Source organism: Cynocephalus volans, chromosome 5 (assembly GCF_027409185.1).
Source record: "Cynocephalus volans isolate mCynVol1 chromosome 5, mCynVol1.pri, whole genome shotgun sequence".
Taxonomy (NCBI): Eukaryota; Metazoa; Chordata; class Mammalia; order Dermoptera; family Cynocephalidae; genus Cynocephalus; species Cynocephalus volans.
The window spans coordinates 61,382,095-61,408,999 of NC_084464.1; the positions used below are offsets into that span (position 1 = coordinate 61,382,095).

General features: G+C 36.9%; 1 protein-coding gene and 1 pseudogene across 1 annotated transcript in view; both read left to right on the forward strand.

The window, feature by feature from the left end:
* TFAP2D (transcription factor AP-2 delta) overlaps positions 1–8,466 on the forward strand; it is a 62,635-nt gene extending 54,169 nt beyond the window's left edge. The window contains exon 8 of the mRNA XM_063098129.1: positions 8,247–8,466. Within this exon, the coding sequence (XP_062954199.1) occupies positions 8,247–8,466 (220 nt within the window). The remainder of the gene's footprint in view (positions 1–8,246) is intronic.
* A 6,252-nt stretch (positions 8,467–14,718) lies between these two features.
* On the forward strand, positions 14,719–26,427 carry LOC134379063 (large ribosomal subunit protein eL18-like; annotated as a pseudogene).
* Positions 26,428–26,905: the final 478 nt, after the last annotated feature.

Below are 26,905 nucleotides of genomic sequence, written 5' to 3' on the forward strand. Positions count from 1 at the left end.
CAAATTATGATAAATTCACTCAATGAAATACATACCAGCAATAAGAAGAAACAATCTATTGATAAATATGACATGAATCAATCTCACAATTATTATACTAAGTGAGAGAAGGCAGTCAAACAAGTCTACAAACTTTATGATTTAGTTTATATGATATTGGGGGCTGGGTAAAGACTATTGGGACAGAAATTAGAGCAGTGGTTGTTAGGGGTGGGGAAAATCAAATGACTATAAAGGGGCACTAGAAAACTTTTTGGGAATTGGTGTTAGTTACACAACTGTGTGGATTTGTCAAAATTCGACTAACTGCAAACCTAAAAAAGTAAATATTATTATATGTATATTAAAACCTAACCCGATTTTTTAAAAATCCCATTATATAAATTTGTTAGAGGGCTAGCTAAATGCAATTTAATAAGCCAGAGTATCAAAAATGTGTCTCTTTTTTGACCCCGCTTCAACATTTAAGGCATATTTTTCTGTCCAGTTTCATAACTTTGTTTTCCATCTTTCATGGTTTCTCAGAGATTACCTAACCACTTTATTGTCTCTGAAACATGTGCCTGTGTTTTTTTTATTCAGAAATAGGAGTTTCCTAAACTTAAAAAAAAGAGTCCCATCTCCATTAATTATATCATTGCCAATTTTAAAGATTCAACTCTTTGAAAAGAAAGAAAAGTATCTTAATTACTACTTAATTTTTCATATGCTAATGTAGCACTGTCTCCTCCAAGCCAACGGGTCTATCTCTGCATTGTTCCTCTTCCTCATTTTTGAAACATAACTTTAGAACGAAATCCTGCTAGTCTGGGCATCAGAGATGCCCAGATGAAGCCAAGGAACATGGAGCCTTTTGATAATTCAATTATCCCATACACTGGAGTCTCACTCCCACACCCTACCTAGCTGCTGCCTCCTGAAGATGACTGATACCCAAATGGCAGAAGATGTCAGGAAGAGTATGGGCTGATGATGATAATAGTTCTTCACTTCAGGCCTGTTTATTTTACTTTGCGAAATGATTACCGCAATCAAGTTAACACATCCATCACCTGACATAGCTACTTGTGTGTGTGTGTGTGTGTGTGTGGTAACAACATGTAAGATTCACTGTCCTGGCAAATTTCAAGTATATAACACAGCATCATCAACTATAGTCAATCTACTGTACATTAGATCCCCAAAACTTATTATCTGATAACTGAAAGTTTGTACATTTTGACCAACATCACCCCATTTCCCCCACCTCCTAGCCCCTGACAACTACCCTTCTACTCTCTGCTTTTATGATTTGACTTTTGTAGATTCCACGTGTTAGAGAAATCATAATGGTATTTGTCTTTCTGAGTCTGGCTCATTTCACTTAGCATAATGTCTCCCAAATTTATTCGTATGGCGACAAATAGCAGGACTTACTTCTTTTCTATGACTGAATAATTATTAACACATGCACATACACACATGCACACATTTTCTTTATTCATTTATCTGTTGACAGACATTTAATTGTTTTCACATCTTGGTAATTGTGAATAATACTGCAATGAGCATGGAGTGCAGATAGATATCTCTTCAAGATACTGATTTTATTTCCTTTGAAAATATGCTAAATAGGAAGATTGCTGAAGCATGTTGTAGTTCTAATGTTAAATTTTTGAAGAACCTCCATAATGTTTCCTATACAGCTGTACCAATTTATATTACTACCAACAGTATACAAGGGTTCCCTTTTCTCCACACCCCCACAAGCACTTATCTAATATCTTTTTTTAACAGCCATCTTAATAGGTGTGAGGTGATGTCTCATAGTGGTTTTAATTTGCATATCCCTGATGATAAGTGATGTTGAGCATCTTTTCATACACCTGCTGGCCACTTGTATGTCATCTTGGGAAAAATGTTTGCTTAGGTCCTTTGCCCTTTTTAAAATCAGGTTTTTTATTTATTTAATTTATTGCTATTTACTTGTATGAGTTTCTTATATATTTGAATACAAATGCTGTATTGGATGTATGGTATTCTAGTATTTTCTCTCATTCTATAGGTTGCTTTTTCATTTTGTTTATTTCCTTTGCTGTGCAGAAGCTTTTGAGTTTCATTTGTTTATTTTTGCCATTGTTGCCTATGTTTTTGGTGTCATATCTAAAAAATCATCGCCAAGACCAATGTCAAAGAGATTTTTTTTCCCTATGTTTTCTTGTAGGAACTTTATGATTTTAGTTTAATTCATTTAAGTTTAATTCATTTAAGTTTATAATTCATTTCAAGTTAATTTTTGTGTATGGCACAAAATAAGTGTCCAATTTCTTTTTATTTTTATTTCTTTTTGTTTTATGTGTGGATATCCAGTTTTCCCAGCACCATTTATTGAAGAACCATCCTTTATGCACTGTATATTCTTTGTGCTCTTGTCAAAGATTAGTTTACCATATATATGTGGGTTTATTTCTGGATTATTTCTGTTCCATTGGTCTGTGCATCTGTTTGTATAGGTACCACACTGTTTTGATTACTACAGTTTTGTAGTATAATTTGAAATTACAAAGTATGATGTTTTTGTCTTTGTTCCTTTTTCTCAAAATTGCCTTGGCTATTTGGGGTTTTCTGTGGTATCATATGAATTTTAGGATTTTTTTTCTATTTCTATGAAAAATGCCATTGGAATTTTGATAGGGATTGCATTAAATCTATAGATTGCTTTGGGTAGTACAGAATATATCTTTAAAATATTAATTATTTCAATCCATGAACACAGGATATCCTTCCATTTATGTGTCTTCTTCAATTTCTTTCTTCAATGTCTTATAGTTTTTAGTGTGCAGATCTTTCATTCCTTTGCTTAAATTTATTCTTGAGTATTTTATTTTCTTGATGCTAATGTAAATGGGGTTGCTTTCTTAATTTCTTTTTTGGATAGTGCTTTGGTAATGTATAGAAATGCAACTAATTTTTTGTATCCTGCAACTTTTCTGAATTCATTTATTAGTTCTAACAGTTTTTAAGTGGAGTCTTTTTTTTATTTCTATTAACACACATCAGTTTTGTTTTGTTTTGTTTTTATTTATTACAAATATTCATGAGATACAAAGCTGATTGTCCCCCCTCCTGCCCATGATGTGAGGACCAGATTCATACTGGAGGCATACTCATTACCAGAAATTAATTTGTGCCCTTTGTCCCCTCCCAATTATCCCCCAACCTCCCTCCTCCTGCCCTTATCCCCTCCACTCCGATTTGTAGTGCTAGGAATGTTCCCTCCCTCTGTTGGATAACGGCACTGCTGTGGTCTTTCTTTGCTGTCTTTCTTTCTCTCTTAGCTCCCACATATGAGTGAGCACATGCGGAATTTATCCCTCTGTGCTTTGCTTGCTTCACTCGATGTAAGTTTCTCTAGGTTCATCCATGCTGTTGCAAATGGGAGTATTTTGTTCTTTTTTATGGCAGAGTAGTATTCCACAGTGTATATATACCACAGTTTCCTTATCCAATCATCTATTGATGGACATTTAGGTTGGTCCCATATCTTGGCTATTGTAAACAGAGCTGCAATAAACATGGGAGTGCAGGTATCTCTTCAACATGATGATTTCCATTCCTCTGGATCTTGAGGATTTTCTATATATAAGATCATGCAATCTGCAAACAGAGACAATTGAACCTCTTCCTTTCTGATGTGGATTACTTTTATTTCTTTCCTTTGCCTGATTACTGTGACTAGAACTTCCACTACTATTTTGAATAGAAGTGGTAAGAGTGACCACCTTTGTCTTGTTCCCGATTTTAGAGAAAAAGTTTTCAGCTTTTCACCATTTAGTATAATGTTAGCTGTAGGGTTGCCTTATATGGCCTTTATTATGTTGAGGTACATATCTTCTATACCAACATTGTTGAGAATTTTTATCATGAAAGGATGTTGAATTTTGTCAAATGTTTTTCTTCAGCCTATGTATTTTTGTTGTTGCTGCTGTCAGCTTGTGGTTTATTTTTATTTTATTTTAACACTCCCTGTACTTTAAAAAAAGAATAGATTATGATTTTTGATTACCAATTTATAGTATGAGGCCCAAACTACATATTTTGGGAGGCATGAGGGTACTTCAAAAAGTTCATGGAAAAATAGAATTAATAATAATACAAATCTTTTCATAAATCTTTTGAAGTACCCTTGTATATATAACATCTTCTTTGCCACTTGTGATTAACTTCTGGGATATTTTGGTTGTCTCTGATGCCATCCATATTGTTCCTACTACTCTTGCTCACATTGTTGACTGGGATCTTAGCCTCACCTGTCTGTTTTCTGAACCATTGTCCTCAGTGGGCTCTAGTTTTACATTCTTTTTGGGAATGGTACTTCTTTTTTCCCAAATTCTATTTGAGTTATCTCATCTTTTTGTCAACTTTCTATTCTTTGGAAGGAGCACATTTTTTTTCCAATTTCTTAAGGGACCAGGAAACTAACTCCTTTTTATTCATATCATCAAAGGAGCTTTGAAAGGTGAGTAGAATTTAGGTTGGCTGAAAAGAGGAAGGAGACACAAAGGTACACAAATAGGAATGACAACCTATTAGGTTTCGGGATTAAGAAACGATAAATCTGAGATAAGCTTTACAAAAATAAAGTGATAGAATATATATGGTTACATAAGGTGAAGGAAGGAGATTTGGGAAACATTAAGAACTCTGATACATCATTTGTATCCTCTGCCACTATTCAGAAAAAATTTAACAAATGTGGCTTGGAGATGACATATCTAGCCCAATGCCAGTTTGTTCTTTTAATTGCCTCCTTGAGGGTAGTTTTAAATGAATTTGAATTTAGAAGAACTTCTATATTTTGACTACCTACTATCATAATGGCTACTATTTAAACCAGGTAATATTTGTTTGTGAAATGCTTTCTGATATTAATCCGATGAAAATTATATGTAAATGCTAAGTATAACTTAAATATTAAATCTGTGGCTGAAAACTTATATTTTCCAAAGGCAAAAATGATTCTCATTATTAAAGATTTTGGATATTTGACAATAGTTTGTTACCTTGCAGGTGACTTTGGTTTATTTTCTATCTGGGATTACTAGTCAGCCCTACCATTTTTCTTTTTCTTTTATTTTTCCATGCACCCTGAATTATTCCTCCTTTCCTTTTTTGTATGTTACTATGAATAAAATACGCACCTATTTTTCTGGAGTGATTGAAGCTAACAGGATAGCATGAAGTTCCCAGAAATTATTTTTAATCACCCTGTGATTGTACACTTTTTTCTGCATTACTCTAGTTCAAGATTAGATTACATTAATTATTTGGATTCAAAAACTTCACTAGAAACTGAGAGAAAAGAGTCCATGCCTTGTACTTAGTATCATCCTATACAGTATGCTATTCATGAATTTTGATCTGCAGGTAATGTTAAATTAAGGTAATTAATAAAACATGTAATATTTTTCATATTGAACAATAACACTTCAAGCAGTTAATTTTCTTAGTTGCATGTTCTGCAATCAATTTTAGACTTTCCTGTTGAACTAAGTTGTTTTCCAACTTTCATAACCTTCTATCCATGTTCTAGGTTTTAAAAAGAGCAGTATAAGTATTAGTACTCTTAAATTGAAGCTTAGAGTTGGAACCTTGCAGATGTTCTAGTCATACCATTGTTATCTTACAAGGCTAACTTGCCCAAATCACAAAGTGCCTATGGTTAGAGCCAATGTGAGGACTTGGTATACCTTGTTCTTAATCCAGGCCAAAGATGCCAATGCAACCTGCTAATGATTAGATACATACCTTGGAAGCAAGAAAGCCCATAAGTGGAGAAGTTTAAGAGGAATCTATCATTATGGTGACAATTCTCAACATGGATAATTAAAGCATTTACCTAACCTCTACACTCTGCATTTGACTTCTAAAAATTCTGCTCTTAGACAGGAAAGTAAGAAGAATCATCATCTTCCAGGCCTCCAAGGCTGCCAAAGAATAACGTTAAATCAGAGAAACTGAGCTAAAACTGTCAACAGAAATGTGATTTCTCAAAGAAAAGAAATAAAACATATCCCAGCCTGAGAATAACATATGTACAGAGGCAATACAGATTATACAATTACTTAGGAAAATTATTTAACTTCTCTGAGCCTCAGTTTATTATCTGTAAAATGGAAATAATAATACCTAGTTATTATTGTTGCAGCTAGGATTATATGAGATAAAACATCTAAAGAACTCAGAACAGGGCCTGGCATATGTTCAGAACTCAAATATTGGCTATTAACTTTAATATTTACCCAAATAAAACTAAATACTATATTTTCAGTTATAGATGAAGAGGCAAGTCACAACAAACAGGACATGTTAACACAGAGTAAAATAAATTTCATCTAAGGTGCAAAGAGCTCTAAACAGGAATAAGACATGAAAGAGGCAGTTTGTGCCTAAGGCCCAACATCTAGACATTAACGGTGGTAGGCCTCACTCAGTTCTTTTTGTGGGTACTACCATGATTAATTCTTCCACCACTCCAAACAATTCCATCTGTTGTCCAGGCTCCTGATAGATTCCAAATCATATGTACTTCTCTGTAGTTGTCTCATTGTAAAAGTGGAGCTGAAATCAGTTTTCCTGCTCAGCAACGCAAGCCACTACAGCAAAGATATGAATATACTTGAACTATAATGATGTCTTATACTACAAATTTTGTCACACATTCTTACCCAAGCTCTGAACATTTGTTTTCTAAATAATCAGAGACTTAAGTCTTTTATTTTTTTCTTTTTAATATGTGTTAATTATGACTGAGGCATAGAGTAAGCTTTGTAAAATACCCAGAGGAAAGATGGTAGCAACCTGTGAAATATAACAAGACATGCAGAAAAACATGCCCGTACCATGTGTATATTACAGCCATCAATATCTATGACTTTTTGAGCACTCAGTGTAGGTCTGGCATCATTCTGAGCCCTCTGCATAAAAAACAACAACCCCATAGGGTAGATCCTACTATTACCTCCACTGTCTTGGACTACAAAACCTGCATTTCCATTGTTTTAAAATCTCATTATTTTTGCTATTAAATATTAATTACCCTAAGGGAGCTAACTACAGGTAGTTAACATATTATGCAGGATGGTGCCATTTGATTTAAAAACTGCTAATATCATAATAACCAAAATAACTTAGGACTTATAAGAAGTTAATGGCTTAATTTATTGAAAATACAATACATAAATAATGTTGTATATATATTATAAAATGTGCATCATATGTGGCAAGCATTTATATATAGATTATAATAAGACATAACTTATGGGAAGAAAACTGGCAGTCTGGGTAGGTTCTAGTCACAAGATGGTGAATCTATAGTTATGCATTTGTTCAACCAGAAATGATATTTGTCATGGTTAGAAAGGCTACCTATACTAAAGTTAATATAACTCCCCCCAACATTTGCTTATCAGTTACAATTATGAGTTAATTAGTTATCTTTCAAGACCCAAACATAGAGTGGCTTAAGCAAGAAAGAATTTTACTTCTCTCTCATCTATGAGTCTGGAGGTGAATAGGCTCTTTCCATCTTGTTCTGTTCTTCCCACCAAGGTAATTATCCTCATCTGCATAAAGCATAGCTATTTTGAGAGGAAATAGAGGGCACTCAATTTTCTTTTAAGCAAATAAAAGTTGTATATATCACTTCCCCTCATGTTCTATTGTGTGTAGGTTAGTTCCATGTCCAAACCTAGCTGCAAGAGAAGCTTGGAATGTAGTCTCTAGCAGGATGGTCATATGCCCAGATAAAACTTCATTCATTGGAAGAAGAAAAGAGTGAAGTTAGAGGAACAGCTAGCCATCAATCACATTCAGCCAATTGTGATGACTTCTTGCATGACCTATGCCTGTACGAGCATATATGCCATTTTTGAAAGCAAGAAGATTCCCACACATAGAAAGTTGCATTTTCTAGCTATTTCTTAATGAGATGGAGAATTAAGTCTCATGTTAAATACTCAAGACATGCTAGTAATTAGTGCATACTGACTCTATCAATGACAAGTCTTCTTCCAAATAGGTCCTTATTTCTTATGGTAAAGGGGAATACATTGGATTGTGTTGTATCCTCCACAATACTCAGCATCATTCAGGAACATAATAAATTCCTGATTAATTGAATGTTCTGGAATAAATGGGGGGATTTGCTGTTCCACATCACACTGTAAATTATTCATCTCTTTTTTCCTACCACTTCTCACTTCCAGTTTGATCACTCATGGCTTTGGGACTCCAGCAATATGTGCAGCTCTAAGCACTTTCCAAACAGTCCTCAGTGAAATGCTAAACTACTTGGAAAAACACACTACTCACAAAAACGGCGGAGCAGCGGATTCTGGCCAAGGACATGCCAACTCAGAAAAAGCCCCCCTGCGGAAAACTTCAGAGGCTGCTGTGAAAGAGGGCAAAACAGAAAAGACAGACTAGCTACATCAAACAGAATCTATTTACAGAGAGTCTTGCTGCTGATATTTTTTCTAACATATATATCATGAGGGTGACTAATCTTCAGTGGACCAAATCTCTACCCTCCCCGAACTCTGCATAAAAAACAAAAATGGAAATGAAAAATGAAACAAAAAAGGACAAAACCATAAAAAAAAAGAAAAAAAAAAAAGGAAAACAGCAGTGTAACCGTGTGATGAAATTGTCACTTTTTAATTTTATGTTATGATAAACTCCTTTTGTGCACGTAATTTATTATTCCTAATTATATACATCACAGTTTTAAAGCACTTCTGGACTTTGGAGAGGCAACACATGCTTTTTCACATCTATCTGATGCACTTTCTTATCCAACTATGTAGTTAGGGATCAGAAAGCATGACCAAACTGGAATGTACCACCAGTGCTTATAGCCTCAATCTTTCTTGACTTAACTCCCTGTAACTGAAGAGTGCCTCTTTCCATTAAATACACCAATCTGGAAATTAATCCACTAATAAATTTGGGGAGAACTGAAAAGGGCAGTCATGAATCTTGTCCTGTGAATTGGTAGTTCTAAAACTTCAGTCATCCTTAGCCCACTTAACTACCAGTGACTTGGTGGTATTTTAAAATTCCAGAAAACTCTCTACCTTGTATCTATGATGCATCCCATCCCAGATCCATTCCCCCCACCACCACCTGATAGCTAAGAAGATATTCAGAAAGCATAATATTAAAGGGATAAGAGGTGAACTCTTTTATTCATTCTCCTCACAACACCAACCTGACAGTGCAAGGAAACAGAGCGCATTTTGTGATTTGGGGCAGGATGAATACAGGAAAGAGTAGCTTTGTCACTGTTGGGCTCCTGATAGAAAGCAGTGGCATTGTTTTGCCTGGAAAAGCATGGGAAGAGAAACAGCAATTTTATGGGGAAGTTCTGCCCCTAGAGACAGGAGAAGAGACCAGGGAACTGGTGAGGCCCCTTGTAGCACTGCTGGCCAATGATTGTATGGTTAAAATGACAGCTGTTCTTTTTCTACTTTTGTTTCTTTTATCCACCCGATAGCTGTGTTCTAGATCTTCAGAGGCACAAAAGCATTCAGGTGTGTGTTCAATAAGGAAAACAAAAGCAGATTGATCAGAGAAGACTTTTGCTTTTAAGATGCTTCCTTCTTTCATAGCTTGTTCTTATAGCTCCATTGTCCTTTAATTAAGACACTAAAACAAGAGGTTCCTAGCTGCAAAAGCCAGGGGCTAATTGACAGAAAGTTTGGTCCTTATAAACCTGAATGTGTCAAGAAAACTGATTGGTACTACATTGTACTAACCTTTCTACTGTTAACAATTTTCAGACTTCTAGGCAAATAAAAATGTAGGTCATTGTCTATGTAAAAAAAAAAAATCATTTTAATAATATGTGCACTCCTGATACTTAGTTTAGCATGAAAATATTCTCTCATTAACATATTCCAATTACTTTCAACAAGTCTCAGCCATATTATAACCCCATGGGGAATGTTAGAATTATTTTTAATTAAGAGGAAATGGCTCAAAAGTTTTCATGTAGCAACCACAAAAACTATTTTTACCTAATTCTTACAAACACTTGAACTTTATCTTCAATCTTGTATAGAAAAGAACCATAACTAATAAAAATCTAAGTTTTTCTAGACGAAATTCAATTGACAAAAGGCACTACTAAGGAATTTCATGACAAAGGGGTTTTATGGTTATACAGTAGAAGAGTTTAAAATAAAGAAATGTAAAAGTAATGAATTGTGATTTCATGTGTTTAGTTCCATTTTAAACTTTTTACCATTATTCATGGCATTAAAATTTTTTGAAATAAAATAGGATAAAGCCAAGATTCTGCTGCAGTTCCAAATTTCATCACAAAATAAATGGTTTCATCTTACATGGAATTTCTCATATTGTAAAATATAATCATGAAACAAAAATGATAAATATTTCAGTTTAATAAGTAGTAGGAAAGTTATATACAATTAATGTGGCCACTATTTCCTTAATGAAATTTCCACATTAACTTTCTTTTATTTTACTTATTATTAACAATTCATATGTATTTAACATAGCATTTTGATATCTGCTAAATACTTAATGTAGTTATATACCATGTCAAATGTTCACCAATGATCAGACAAAAAATTAGATCTGGCTTATATTACCAGCTTACTTCTTTACCCATAGTTGTGACTAGTTGGGGTTTTTAACCCCTTAATGGAGTGTTATTTTTTATTAGCCTTGGAAACAAGAGTATAACTATAACTACAGTGAATATTATTTTCCAGGATTTTGGGTGTCTTAAGAGCCTTAAATGGACAGCACCCATCGCTTAACCAGCCATTAGGACATAAATGAATTGATGGACTGGTCATGTTTGGAATTATTATTTATCATATTCAATAGACATTGTTAACATATCAACTTTTGCCTTGTATATAATAGGTACTCAACACTTTTTAAATAAAAGAATAAATGAATGTGTGTGTGTTCTTTGTCCAAAATGGGCCAAAGGACCTTTTAACTTTGATTTTTTTTTCAATACTCAGTGCTCCAGTCTGGCTTGTTTGGTGTAGGGTAATTTACGGATAATTATTTATATTTGAAAAGGAAATATTTCCATGATGGCACATTAGTTGCGAGTAGATATATTTAATATAGAATAATAAAGAAAACTAGTTGGGTGTCAGGATTTCAACAAAAGTGAAGTTATAGTTATTATCCTTTCATAGTTTGCAGTAAAGAAAGATAGCTCACAAAAATCTGTCTGATTTTCAGTGTTATAATAAGCAACAAAGCAATGAAAAAGCTTTTTAATTATTACTTGCTCAGAAAAATTATCCAAAAATCTCATAGTTACCCAGAATTAATGACAATGTAATATCTTATCTTTAAATTTAATGAAGGAATGTCAAATTTTTATACAAAGACATATTTGTTTTAAGACCATTTCAATAATCAATTTAAATGTCACTACCATGGCTATTTCATTAGAGTTATCATTTGACTTAAGTATGGAGGCTCTAGAAAAATAAAGGAAAACTCTGAATTACTCTATATTTTTCTTTTCTGGAATGATCAGACCACTGGAAAGATGCCTAATCTATCCTCCTCTTGACTTCTTTTTAGATTCCTTAAAAATAGGGATAATTCTGCCTGGTTTTGTTCCTTTTTCCTTTCTCATCCTTGGGGGTATGTTCTTTAGGACCTGTGAGCATCCTGACCCGAGTGTGACAGAAATAATTGACCTTCTTAAAATCCTGGTGTTTTTAAGGTAATTGTTTCAATAAATTATCCTTGTTAATAATGAGTAAAACAATACAATCCATTCTCCTATATTTTCTTCCTTTGATGTCTCTTTGGAAGCATTTGAGATCAGTGGAATTTTTAAAAAATGTATCAGAATCTTTTACACAGTGAATGCGACATCTTCTTACAAAAGCCACGTCAATATATGAGAGGCCAAGTGACTAACAGTATGGACCCTAATGCCAAACTGCCCGCGTTCAGGACTGGCTGGTTAGCACAGTTGGTTAGAGCCTGTTGCTGATTAAGCCAAGGTCCAGGGTTTGATCCCTGTACCATACAGCCACCAATTTTTTTTTTTTTTAAAAGACTAACTGTCTGGGTTCAAATAATGGCTTTTTCACTTGCTATTGTGTGACCTTGGGCAAGTTGCTAAATCTCTCTGTGCTTCCATTTCCCTATCTGTAAAATGAGGATAATAGATACCAACTCACATAATTACTGTCAGAGTCAAAGAGTTAATATGAAGCAGAACAGGTGCATGTAAATGCTATGTGAGTGTTAGCTATTGTCTTTAATACTTAGAGTTTGGACAAATCATTTTTTATGTAGAGATCAGTTTCTCCTCAGTTTATTAAACTTTTTTATGTCAAGCTCTGTCCTTCAGACTGAAGACACAAAGTGGACTAGAACATTATTCCACCTGTCAAGCTTCTCAGAGTCTCCTGTGAAGATAACAGCCATTAGACTATGGTAAGTGTCATAATGAAAACATATACCAGGTGCCCCAGCACAAACCAGACCAAAGTTTAGGCAACAGGAGTGGGAGGGCAGAAGGGAGAGTGGAAAGTCAAGGAAGGGGGTTATGATCGGGAAAGGGAAATTTGGAAATCAGGAAAAAGGAGACTTTATGGTTTGGGGAGAATTAAAAACATTAGGGGCACTATGCTATTTTGAAAACAAACAGATACACCTTATTTCTCTGATTATTCTTACTTTCCTACCCCATTATGGGGCAGCTGACATTTTGCCTGTGCTGCCTCAGGGAAGGAATGTGACCAGAAGAATGCAGGCACCAAAAAAGTCAAACTTTTATACAAGTTTTTGTTTTCCAAATCTCAGGCCTTAAGGGGAAGTTGAGGTTTAAAAGCATATCAGTCAGAACATTTTTCTTTTCTACACACACACACACACACACACACACACACACACACACACACACACACACACACACACACGACCAGAAAATAGTCCACAGGTTGGGGAAAGAAAGACAATTTTAAAAGCTTAGCTATCATTGTATCTCTGAGATGGGGCCATGTCCTGGAGTGAAGTTGGGATGTGAACCTCATGACAGAGGGAAGCTATGTCCTCATCCCAGAGAAAAGCCCAGGGAGAAAGAACACCCGCACAGTGTAGAAGCAAAAGAACTGTCAGTGTGGCCTAGGCAGCTGGTTCTCAGCCTCTCAGAGTTTCTCCCAAGAAACTCTCAACATGGAGAGCTCAGGGGAAGAGGAGGAGAGACCTATGGAGTTCATGAAGTCAGGAGAAGCCACAATGAGAGAAAGAAAGGATTGTTCTGATTGTTTCAAGCCCCGGCCATGTCAAGGCTGGCCCTGGTGAGCACACAGAGCAAGAGCTGGCAAAAGCTGCTGCTGTACCCTTTGTATGAAGTTGCTCAGAGATTGTGGGTGAGAAGAGGACCTTGGTGGCCCCCAGGCCAGCAAGACCACTAGCAGGGTTCCCGTGGACCCACATAGGAGCAAGAGGCCACAGACAACTGAAAAAATCAGCTACTCAGAGGCCGTTGTACCAGACCTCACAAGACACAGAAGTGATTACAAGGTCAACAATTAAAACCTGAACTGCACAAAAAGCCTTCCTCAGACAATCAGCAGCAAAGCAGCAATTTTGCTCAGCTACAAGGCTCAAGTGCTGGTCCCCACAGGAATTTCCCCCATTTTAGAAGTAAGCAAAGTACAACAAATTAGTTCCAGCGTAGAGTTTAGGTGGTGGGAACAGTGAATAATCCAACACACAACTGAAAGAAAAACAAAATACCCACAGATCAGAGACAAAGTTTGATATTAACTAGTAAAGGTTTAACACCACCAAAAAATACCTATAAAGCCTAGAAGGACTAAAAACCCCCAGGGCTCCCAAGCCTGGGTTGGGGAAGGGCAGTGAACCTCAGCCACACTCCACAATGACCACCTCCAGCCCAGCAACAACCACCAAGCTGCCAATGGAAGTATCCCAGGCTCCTGAGCCAGGGCAGTGGGGGACCGAGGGCCTCAGCCACACCTCCCCATGTTTGCAGCCAGCCCAGCTACGACTGAGCTGCTTCCAGAAGCCCCCTGGGCACCCCTGTTGGAATGAGAGGGTTGCCATGAGCCTCAACCATGCACCTCCTCCTTCCTCCTCCTCCCACTGTATTCCCTCCCCTTTTCCCTCTCCCTTCCCCCCAACTACTCTGCAACATCTTAGAATGTAATAATTAACTAATTAATTAATTAAAAATAAACTCTCAACATGGTACAGACAAACAAGGATGATGTGGGTGCTGGCAGGAACAAAGAAGCAACAACTGTTCATCTCAGAGGAATGCAGCAGCAATAGGAAATGCAAGCTCACCCAGGAGCAACCCAGATGGCTAGCAAGCATGCAGAGTCCCCATAGGTTTAACACAAAGGAGAAACCTGAGACATGTGCCAATCAAAGACCATAGAGGAATTCAGAAGCCCCTCTAGGGATTTCAAGTAGAGAGGATTTAATAAGGAAAAGTGGTTAAACAGGGGTTAGAAGGCTGAAACAGCGAAAATAAGATACTCTGTCACCCAAATATTAGTAATTGAAAAAGCAGCTATCATCCCTAAAGATAGGAAACAAAAGGAAGTAAAAGTTACTCGAATCTAGGAACTTGGAGGAGTACAGCCTCCTGCTCATGGCTGTTGCTTGAAGCTCTGAGAGAGCAACCTCAAGATGGGTCCTGGTGATACTTCTGAGAGGGTAGAGTATCCTGATGCTGGGAGTACAAAAGAAGCTAGAGGCGGGAGACTTAACCTTCTTCTTTTGCTGGAGGGATGCTAGCAGGAATTGGAAACACACTGGAGCATATTTTTTCCTCTCCTTTTTCCTTCCAGTTCCCACCAGAGTCTCCCACTAGCAGAACCTAATCAGAAGCCAACTGGCAAAGCATCAAGAGAAATATAGTTTGCAGACTTCCAGTCCCCGTATCACACAATAAAGATAAGCTTCTCTTCAGATGCCAGCATCAATTGATGAAGACCCAGGTCAGATGCCCCCCCACACAAACACACTTGGTGATACATAAGCTTTCCCCACCTAATCCTGGGACACATGCAACCACGGAGACCCTGACTGGACTGAGATCAGATTTCTGACACATTTCAAAATGAAGGCTCAAAAATAAAATTTAAGTCACATTAGAGAGAATAAAGTAACATTTCTCATATATCCAAATAAGCAGACAGCCATTCATACCTACTATACTTAAAAATTCTATTTCAGCTACTTTCTATCTGCATCATAATTGCATGAAGAAAATTGAAATAACTCAACTCCCCCATAAAAGGCAGAAGAGAATTTTTAAAAAATAAATGTGGACATGTGGGTTACTGCAAGTTAGAGTCTAACGTAAGTTTTCAAAGCTACACTTCTTTAAAATTGCATTTCCTTAATTTTTTCTTGCATGTCAGGAGCTACTTGGAAAAAGGGCACTGAGGCATGATGTACCAGTTTATGTTTAGTCTTCCTTCCAAATCCAATCATAATGTCCACGATGTGAATAAAAGCTAACTGTAGGCTTAAATATTAGGATTTTTTTTTCATCTTCTCATCATGCACATTCTCCCTGAGTAATATTATCTTCTACCATAATTTCAATTATCATGTCTGTTCTTGTGGCAGAGACCAATAGTCATCTAACAAAGTCCTTCTTGGCTTTGTCATGGGTATATTCCTATATCAGGCATTGGCAAACTTTCTATAAAGGGTCAGATAGTAAATATTTTAGGCTATGCAGGCCATATGGTTGTAGCATGAAATTAGCTATAGACAACATGTAAACAAATCGCCATAACTGTAAATCATCATTTACAAAAATGGACACTGGTGTAGATTGGTCCTGAGGGCCATAGTTTGCCAACCCCTGGACTAGATTAAATATCTTGCTGTTTGTAGAAATGTGATTAAGTTCTTTCCAGTAGGAGAGTGGAAGTGATACTTGCCACTTGCAGGTTTTACCAGTAAAAACCAGCCATGCACTTTTTCATGTTCTGTTCTCTTCTACGTGAGGTATATAATGAGGCCCTAGAGTAAGGATTCTCAACCTTGGCACTATTTTGGACCAGACTATCCTTTATTTGGTGGGCTCTCTTGTGTGCTGTTTCATGTTTAGCAGATCCGTGGCTTCTATGCAGTAGATGGCAGTAGCATCCCTCTTAATTATGACAACCAAAATTGTCTCTATACACTGCTAACTCACTCGTGGTTGAGAATCACTGTCTTAGAGATGGCAGGGACTCAAGATAGATACCACCTGAATCTCTGAATGGACACATTGAGGAGAAGAATACATTACTCTGACCTAAACCTCTATTACATTAAACCACTGAAATTGGGGTGGGGGAGGTCAGGAGGGTCTATTTGTTACTGTATTTTAGGCTTGCTTAACTTGATGCTGATGAATTCTAAATCCACACTATTCTCTAGCACTCCAGACTTGTGTAGCCAATTCCTAATGGTTATCTCCTTATGAAAAACAGCATTTTCAAGTTCAACATATATCAAAATATGGATCCCTACACAACGTTCTCCCTCAACCAGTTCCTCCTCCTATATTTTCTTTTTTTTAAAATTTTGCTTCTCAGTATACATTGTAGTTGATTTTCATGCACTTTTACCAGTTCCTCTCCATCCCCCCCTCCCCCCATCATATCTGTTCACTTGACTTAAATAGTTCAAGGAATTTTTGTGGTTATTCTGTCTTCTTCCCCCCACCACCCGCCCTTGATTTGTTTGTGTGTTTATTTATTTATTTATGTTTAGCTCCCACAAATAAGTGAGAACATGTGGTATTTCTCTTTCTGTGCCTGACTTGTGTCACTTAATGTAATTTTCTCTAAGTCCATCCATGTTGTTGTGAATGGTAGTTTTCATTCTTTTTTATAGCAGAGTAGAATTCCATTGTGTTGATATACCACAGTTTCCTTATCCACTCATCAGATGATGGATGTTTGGGCTGGTTCCAACTCTTGGCTATTGTAAATAGAACTGCAATAAACACTGGAGTACAGGTATCCCTTCGACATGATGATTTCCATTCCTCTGGGTATATTCCCAACAGTGGAATAGCTGGGTCATATGGTAGATCTATCTGTAATTGTTTGAGGAAACTCTATAACATTTTCCATAAAGACTGCACCAATTTGCAGTCCCACCAACAGTGTATGAAAGTTCCTTTTTCTCCACAACCTCTCCAGCATTTATCATTCTCAGTCTTTTGGATGTTAGCCATCCTAACTGGAGTGAGATGGTATCTCAAAGTGGTCTTGACTTGCATTTCTCAGATGCTGAGTGAGGTTGAGCACTTTTTCATGTGTCTGTTGGCCATTCATATATCTTCCTTTGAGAAATACCTATTCAGCTCCTTTGCCCATTTTTTAATTGGGCTATTTGGTTTTTTGCTGTAAAGTTGTTTGAGTTCCTTATATATCCTGGATGTTAATCCTTTTTCAGATGTATATTTTGAAAATATTTTCTCCCACTCTCTTGGTTGTCTTTTTACTCTGTTGATTGTTTCTTTTGTAGTGCAGAACCTTTTTAGTTTGATATAATCCAATTTGTTTATTTTTCCTATAGTTGACTGTGCCTCCTCCTACATTTTCTATCTCTTCTAAAGATGCCTCCACACAGTTGCCTAAGACAGAAACCTGTGAGTCATCTTAAAATTTTCCCTGTCTCCTCTAAAGTTAACCACTAGGTCCTAAAAATTAATACTATAGTATTAAAATCAATTAATCTGTCAGGACATACAGATTGACTGTATGAGGTACCAATCCCCTAGTTCAGGGCACCCGCAACTCATGACTGCATTATTGCAAGAGCCTCCTAACTGGTTTTCCCACCTCCAGTCCTGCTCTTTATTTCATTCTCCACATTGTAGAGAATCATTCTAAAAAAGAAATCTGATTTGCACATACAAAACAATATTCTTCATGGCTTGATATTGACTTTATGATGAAGTCAAAATCTTCTACATGATTTGCAGTATCCTGACCTGGCCTTCATTCTCTTCTCCAGCCTTCTCCAGCTTTATCCTGTATCCCTGCTTTGCCTATATCATCCCATCCCTGCCACACATACATACTCTATGGTCCAGCCATACTAAGCTTTTCTGACATTCTCCAAATTTTAAATTCCTGAAATTCTCCATAATGTAAGACTTTGCTTATATAGTTCTCTTAACTTGGAACATTATGTTCCATCTAATCTCCTTCACCATCCAGCTACTTATCATTCAATCAGATTAAAAGCCACTAATTCAGTGCAGCTGCATTAGTTTTCTACCACAAACTTACTGGTGTAAATCAGCATCCATTTATTGGTACACATTTCTATAGGTCACGAGTCTAGGGTCACGAGTCTAGCTAGGCTCAACCGGTTTCTCTGCTTAGATCCTCATAAGGCTAACTCAAGTTGTCAGCCAGGCTGGGCTCTTTTCTGGAAGCTCCAGGGAAAAGAATCCACTTTCAAGATCATTCAGATGGTTCATTTTCTTGCAGGTGTAAAAGTAAGGTCCTCATTTCCTTGCTGGCTGTCAGCAAGGGTCATTAGCAGCTCCCAGAAAGACCAGGTCTTTCTCACATTGCCCCTTCCATGTTCAAAGCTAGCAATAGTGCATCTATCCAACATGTATCTCTCTGACTTTCCATTCTGCTACATGCTGGAGAAAAATCTCTGCTTTTAAGGGGCTCAAATGATTAGACTGTGCTCACCCAGATGATCTCCCTTTTGATTAACTTAAAGTCAACTCGTTAGTAGCATTAATTACATCTGCAAAATGCCTTTTACCATCTAAGGTAAAATAATCATGAGTGTGATATCATATTATATTCACAGTCCCAGGGATTAGGATGGGAAATCTCAGAAGTTCATCTTAAGAATTCTGCCTACCACGGACATTTGTGATTTCCTAAACCAGGTGGCTACTCTCTCCGCTGTGCTCCTATACCACCATTTCTTCCTGCCATGTCATTTATCAAAGACATTTTTTATACTCATTTGCTTAATTATCTCTTCTATAAGACAGATGATTTTAAGTGTCCATGACTGTAAAATGAGGATAATTATAATATTTACATCATTGGGTTATTATAAGTATGAGATGGAATATTCTACACAAAACAATAATTGTGCTTGAGACATTGTGAGGGTTCAAAATAAGTTAGATGTTAATATTATTGCAAATATTGGGATTATTAATATTATTATTTATATTATAATATTATAATATTTATATAATTATATCATTATGTTAATATTTATATAATTATATTATTAAATAATAATATTTATATTATTAGGTTTTGGAGAGAAAAATCCATGAATCTTTTCTATCATTACATCCTCAGCAATTAGCCCAGTGCTAACCTGGCACAGGGTTGCCACATGTTCGTTCATTTGCCATAAATGATGGGCAAATAAATAATATGCAATTCAAGGACTATTCCAAAGTCTATAGCAAAAACATGTAAAATTATCTAGAAGAAATAGAGATTACCATAAATTATTGAAAGTCCTGAAAGTGTTCTCAGATTCACAGTGTCAAAGTGAGAAGTGCAAAATATTTTATGCATTAACAATGAAAGTCAGTATCAAACTCAGTCTCCAATGTATGTCTTGCAGGCAAACTGTTAAAATCAAGATTTAAATAAAATAGTAATAGAAAATAAAACTGACAACTTATTGCCTAATTTTCAGGAAAGCATTCTTTTTACAAATCATTATACCTTCAAACAGCACTGAAATAGCTATAAATATGCTATTGTTTCTATTATCTATCTGAGGCCTATTTACTAGCACAACCAAGATTTTGGGGGGGGGTACTAGAGGGGTTATGGAAAGGCTGCATTACCTTTCTGGCTTCATAATTGTTTTCCCTTATTAGTTAACTTTTATTTTATAATAGATAGATTTTTGTTTTCTTGAATGACAGAATCCCACCGGAAGTTGTAGTATTTTGTCCTAGAGATTAAAAGCTATTGTTACTTTGAAACAGAAGACTGTCACAATGGTTTTATTGAAAGGGTTTTGGAGAAGATTGCCTGCGACTTTCTTAGAACCTGAGGAAAAAGCACTACTATGCTGAGAGCGTACTACATATAAGTTTTCCCTTTATTGTCGGCTAAATTTACCCAGTATGAAAGTATGTGTTTAATTGTTATGGTCATATGTATCTTCTAGAACACATAAGAGTAACTTTGTATATTCCAAATTTCTTTACAAATTGGTTAAGCTAAAATCCTAACCATCAACAATAAATTGTATTTAGTTAAAAATGACTTTCTTGAACCTAGAAATTAAAAAGAAAAATCATCCTGTCCTTATCAGAATGGACACAGGTTTAATCTATTAATTTATTCACTCAACGAATATTTATTAAGAATTTAGTTTCTGGCAGTTGCTATGCTAGACACATAATAGACGTCCTGAATAACTTCAACACTAGAACTTTGCATTTTATTCAATCCTTTGTTTTCATTGACTTGTTTCTTTAGGATTCAAATTAATTTTAAATACTAGATCTGAGAGCTCATGCTCATTTCTAGTGGCTAAAAATAGCAATTCTCATTATGTACTTATTTTTGAGTAGGCCCTTGATCACAGAACTAGAAATACTTTTATTTTATTTTATGCATTCATTCAAATATGCCCTAGATTCTTCAAAAATAAGATTTAAGATAGCTTCTAGGAACTTATAAAAATAATAAAATACTATAAATTAGAAATAGCTGAAGAAGATAAAGGCAAATTAATGATAGAGCTATAAATGGAACCAAAAACAAGACTAAAAAAACAGAGATATGGGTATTTGCTACAGGTGGGTAACAGATATGACACTGAGCTTTCTAACAGCCACTGCAAAATGTAAAAGTTGCTCATTTTATTCAACTGGCAGTGTTTTTTGGTCTAAGGTTAAACCAAAACAATTGCACAGCAGAAATGCAACTATTTGTGACACATAATTAGGGAAAATAAAGTTTTTTAAAGAAACCTTGAAAAACTATCAACATTATTTCAGCAGATTAGTTTCCCAATCTTAGCACCATTGACATTTTGACTGGATAATTCTTTGCTGTGGGATGCTGTCCTGTTAGTTGCAGTATGTTTAGCAGCATCCCTGGCCCTTTCCACTAGATGACAATAGCAACCTTCCTTCAGCTGTGATAACCACAAACGTCTCCAGACATTGCCAAATGTTCCCTGGGGGCCAAAATTCTGCCTTGCCTGTTAGGAACCACTGCAGTAGATCAGCAAAGAGAAAGGCTGTTTCTTACACAAATGGCATTATGTCAAAACACAGCACATTGAAAAAAAAAACAAAAAACCCTTTTTAGTCAGAACAATAGTTCAGTTATTTAGCCCTTTATTGGCCTGGCTTAATCCAGGGTTATATTTAGAGTAACTAACTGATATCCACAACTCAGGACTTTAAGAAGGCTATTCTTCTCAGCTGGATCTCTGATAGATATTGGATTGCAGTGATTTCAAAATTGTCCTAGGTAAATATGATTCCATGATGCTTTTTTCACTGCACTGATGGCCCTAATTTTCTCACCTTCCTGTACCCACACCCTTTGCTGGTGCCTTCCACGCCAAGTCTGGACTTACCCACGTAACATCCATTAGCCAATGAAACAGTAACAGATTTGACGCAAGCAGAGACTTGAAAAAGCACTTGTTCACTGCCTCTCTCTCTCTCTCTCTGTCTTGGATTTCTATCTCTATCTAGAGAACAGATCCAGACTAGCCTGCTGGAAGAGAAGGGACTTTGTGAAAAAGAGATGAGTTCCCAGACAACCAACCAGGTAAACACAGATGCATGAGCAAGACTAACCGAGCACAGCACACAGTGGAGCTTGACCCAAATCAGCCAAACGGCCCACCTGACCCTTAGACTCACAAGAAATAATACATGGTTGCTGTTTACATCCTCTAAGTTTTAAGGTAGTACGTTACCCAGCCACATGTAACTGACATATTTGCTAGTTAAAAGCTTCTGTAATGGAAATAGGTTGCCATCTTTTTGAAAAACTGAGGGTCCTTGTCACCTTTGCTCTGAGTGAGCCAATGGTATGAGTGCTGGAAATGCCACATGTAGTAACCAGTGGTCAAAGTGGGGGGGCGGTGCTTCATAATGAATATAACAAGTATATCTGTAAGTTCTGTAATTTGTGATGATAATATATATGTTGGCTTGAGCAAATGAATCTTTTAGCCATGAGTGAAAAGACCAACACCTCTTTTCTCTCATTCAACAAATGTATATTGGTTTGCTCCTCTGAGCTTATCACTATGCTGGATATGTGGGGCTGAACAAGATAGACAGGATCACTGCAACCATGGAGCCAGAAGGGGAGAGCAGCATTAGGGGCCATGTACAGGACTGATTAAAAACAGTGACTCGGGTCAAGTTGCCTGAATTGTGATCTTAGCTTGACCACTTTCCTATGAGATCTCTTGGTTGTGTGAATATGTGCTTTTGAATTAGGCATAACCTTAGGCAAATTACTCTCCTAAGTCATATGGGGAGGGGTGGTTCTTTGCAGTAAGTCATTTTTCTGCACACAGAGTGGGAGGATTTCTTAACCATTGCTCTTTTCTAAGAAGACAAGACTCAGGTAGAGCCTAGCATTGTAACATGAATGAGATTGCTACCAAAATTGATGAACAAAATAAGCTGGAAAATGCTGACAATAGCCTAAGGAACTCCAGCCCATGCTGTGTTCATTTTTAAAACTATGAATATTGCTACAAAACTAAGAAATATAAACATTTGTGACATAAGTATGAAAATGCCAACCCTGCCTTCTTTTAGAGAAAAAAATGGGAAAGCTAGTCCCATTTAAATCCTTGAGGTAAAAGTCATATAGATTTACCAAAAAATTATTTACCAAGAAAGGGAGGACAAAGAATATCTCTCTCCAGAGCAGAGGATAGTCACATTTTTGTTTATTGCCCTTTATAAAAGACTTATGTTCCATAAACTCAGGTTTCCTCTCTTATAACAGAGCACACTGAATGTATGGGTATCAACTGGCCCTCTTCACATAGTCCTGTGGGAACCGGAAACTGGCACAAATGTTTACACTCTGGCTACCAATTGTAATAAACCAAGAGTAATTAAGTTGTTTGTCTCTGACCTAGGAGTCTCGTATCTTCTGCCGGCTTATGTGAAACTGGCAGGTTAACTTGTTAGCTTGCATGTAAGGTAGAATCTCAGACCCTTCTTGACAGTTCTTGACAAAATCATTTCCTAAAAATTTCCCTGTTAATTTATGCCTTCAAGTGAACCTCCATGTGCAGGAAAATTTAATCTGTTTTAAATGTGCCTGGCATGAAGTGCTCACCAAAATATTGATGAATAAATAAATAAAATTAAAAGTATGGGGGGGGTTTATGGAAAATGCATGCTTAATACAGGGTCCTTACCAGAAAAACTTTCTGCTATCCCAAAAGAAAGAGCTCACAAAATAGAAAATGGTATCCTATAGAAAAGAACATTTGGAAAATATTTCTTAAAATTTTAAGCAATTCCATGTTAATGAATATTGGTTTCCCTTGCTCTTGGGATGAAGTTCAAATAATTTATCAAGGCTTAAGGACCCTTCATTTTTTTTTGTCCGGCCAGCCTCTCCAGCCACACCACCCCTCACTCTCATTCAGAGCTCCTAGGCAGATTCAATGATCTGAAAAGGCAAATCATACAGTCTAGATCTTGCACATACTACTCTCTCTGCCTGGAATGCTCTTCACCCACCACCTTTCCCTTTACCTCTCACACCTATGAATCCTTTGGTTCTTAGATTGCATATCATGTATTTTGGTAACCATTCTCTGATACCGGTCACAGCTACCAAAACTACCACCAAAATCAAGGTTAGATGCAATCAGAGCACACTTTCTTCATCTACTCACTCTGTATCATATTGCTCTGTTTACTTTTTTCATAACACTACTATGTGAAATTATCTAATTTGTTTAGTGATTTACTTCCTGTCTCCATGGAATTAGGGTACTTGACACAAAGTAGGTTATCAATAAATGTTAGTCAAATAGATGAACAAAGAATAAATTGAAGGGCAACACTGTAATTCTTTATTACATTTCTCTATTCACTTAAGAGCCCTACTGTACTGTAAAGTCCACAAGAGCAGAGACCTCATCTCTCTTATTTCTACAGTACCTAGAACAGCAGAAAATGTGTTGATGTAATGATGAAGATTGTTACATAAAACCACTCAGACAAACACTCAAGTAGGAGGAATTATTTAGAGAATATGGAGTTGGAATAAACCATACATATAATACAATCTAGCCTCTTAGTCTCATAAAAAATAACAATATTTAAGATGATATAGACTTTACATTTTATCCAGGACAGCTATTAAAAATGGCTATGTAATGTGGCTTGCTTAGCAAACCCTTCCTCTCTCTTCTGTTGTGACCCATTCTTCTTTCCTATCTACTGTTTCCCCAAATTCTAGTTTCATTTTCATCATAGCTAAGAAGTAGCTGAGTTACAAATAGCTGGCATTGTGTATCAGTCTCCAACAGTGGGATACCTCAGGGAGTTATCTGGGAAACATTTGTCTTTTCTTTCTTCCTTTACTTTCTGTCTTTCAAACTGAAAATTGGTGCAGACAGTGACAGCCACAGTGAAAGGAGAAACAAGGGCGATGTGGTGTAGGTGTTTGTGGATGATATATATGTGTATATGTGAGTGACTGGGTATGAAATACGATTAAACAGGTGGTTAGATCAAAGGGCGAGGACTGAGAACACTTTCTGCATATCCTAACACGTTTACAGGTATGGCATGAACAAACGAGTTTTGGAAGAAATTATCTATGAGGTGGAGCTCTGGAAAAATATCGCTGCCCTACAAATGCTTCTTTAAGGTTATTCTTTAAATGTTCGTTAAATAACAAACAAATTTATAATTGCAGGACACAGATTTATCTGACTACTACAAATTTTAGTATCTATAAGGAACAGATTTACCTTATTAAACTTGTAACTATAGGAGCAGATTTATATTTCCCATAACCCATTCCACAAGGAAATATAGTATGGATATTATTTAAATATAGAATATAATTAACAAAGACAATTGAAAGTATAGAGTTATGTTGCAATGAGCACTTCTGAGTTGCACACCAATTGCCAATTCCCTAAAGAAGTAAAAAGTTACAATGAAAAATAATTTTTTGTTCTGGTTTATAACAAGAATTGATGTAAATTCCCCCGTTTACTCTAAACTTTTTTTTTTCCGCCAGAAACTCTCACATTACTCTGTCTTCAAATGTGTTTTGAAATGTCAACATTAGCTCCCAAAACCTTGGTAAGCTACAGAGCGTATTCTACTGCCCTCTGCTGGAAGACTGAAAGAGTTATCACTCATCCACCACCCTGAGGGGACAAGTGGAGGCAATGGCTGCTCTCTCTATAATCAATAACTATTTATTTGTCATCTGCCGGCCAATGTACCACCTAATGCAAATGATTTATAGATAAGTAGACGGACAGACAGACAGATAGATGAGAATGATATTCAGAGACAAGACTGGGCATCTAAACTCTGAAACTATATTAGATCTCTTTACAAGACTAGGTTGAACTTCTATAAACCTAAAATACAAAACTAGGATAACACTTTAAAAATGATAAGCATTTAAAGAGTAGAAAATGTGGGATGGGATGACCCTCACTAATGTGCAGATAATTGATAGGATGAAGCTGCTCAGTGAAGGGAAGAGATCTAAGTTAAAACAGGAACACTGGGCTCTCGCTTTCCGGACGTGGGCGAGCAGGAGGCGTCTTCACGGGAGTCAGGAGTCGACACCCGCCGCAAGGACAAGGCTCGTGCCAGGCGCCCAAGAGCCAGAACCTCTACCTAAGGCTGCCGGTCAAGCTGCACAGGTTTTGGCCAGACGAATCAACTCCACCTTCAACCAAGTTGTGCTGGAGAGGCTATTTGTGAGTCCCACCAACCAGCTGCTTCTGTCCCTTTCCCAGATTATCCGGAAGATGAAGCTTCCTGGCTGGGACAACAAAAAAGCTGTGGTTGTGGGGACCGTAACAGACGATGTGCGGGCTCAGGAGGTGCCACCCTGAAGGCGTGTGCACTGCGTGTGACAGCCGGGCCCGCGGCCGCAGCCTCAAGGCCAGGGGCAAGACCCTCACCTTCGACCAGCGGGCCCTGGACTCCCCCAAGGGCTGTGACCCCGTCCTGTTCCCTAGTCTTTGCAAGGACCAAGAGGTGCACGGGCATTTCGGCAAGGCCCGGGGAACCCCGCACAGCCACACCAAACCCTACTACGTTCCAAGGGCCGGAAGTTCGAGCCCACTACAGGCCGACGGGCCAGCCGCGGCTACAAAAACTAATCCTGGATCCTGTCTTGTTATTAAAAAGATTTTGGATGCTGGGGGGCGGGGAGGGGGGAGGCAGGAGAATTGGTGTCAGATAAATAAAGAATAAATGGATGGGTAACTGCAGACCTTATCATTGCATTATAATTCCTTATCACATTTCTCTATTCACTTGTGAGATCTTCTGGGCTACAAAGTCCATGAAAGCACTTAATGCAACATTCGGTAAATAATTTTAAGGCTCTGTGCCTTATACACCGATCTTTAAAGTAAAAGTTTTTATTCCAACTTGACAAACATATTGAGAGTAACAAACAGTGTTGTGTTATTGTGTGTGTGGATTTTCTTATAATATAAATGTTTTGTTTAATCTCATAATTTTCTTTGAATCATGGATTTATTTCAAGGTTTCCAGAAGGTTTACGTGAAATATAATGGCTTAAAAACTTAATCAGTGCTAGTTTGGAAGTATGTTGTATCGTCCCTCGCCAGT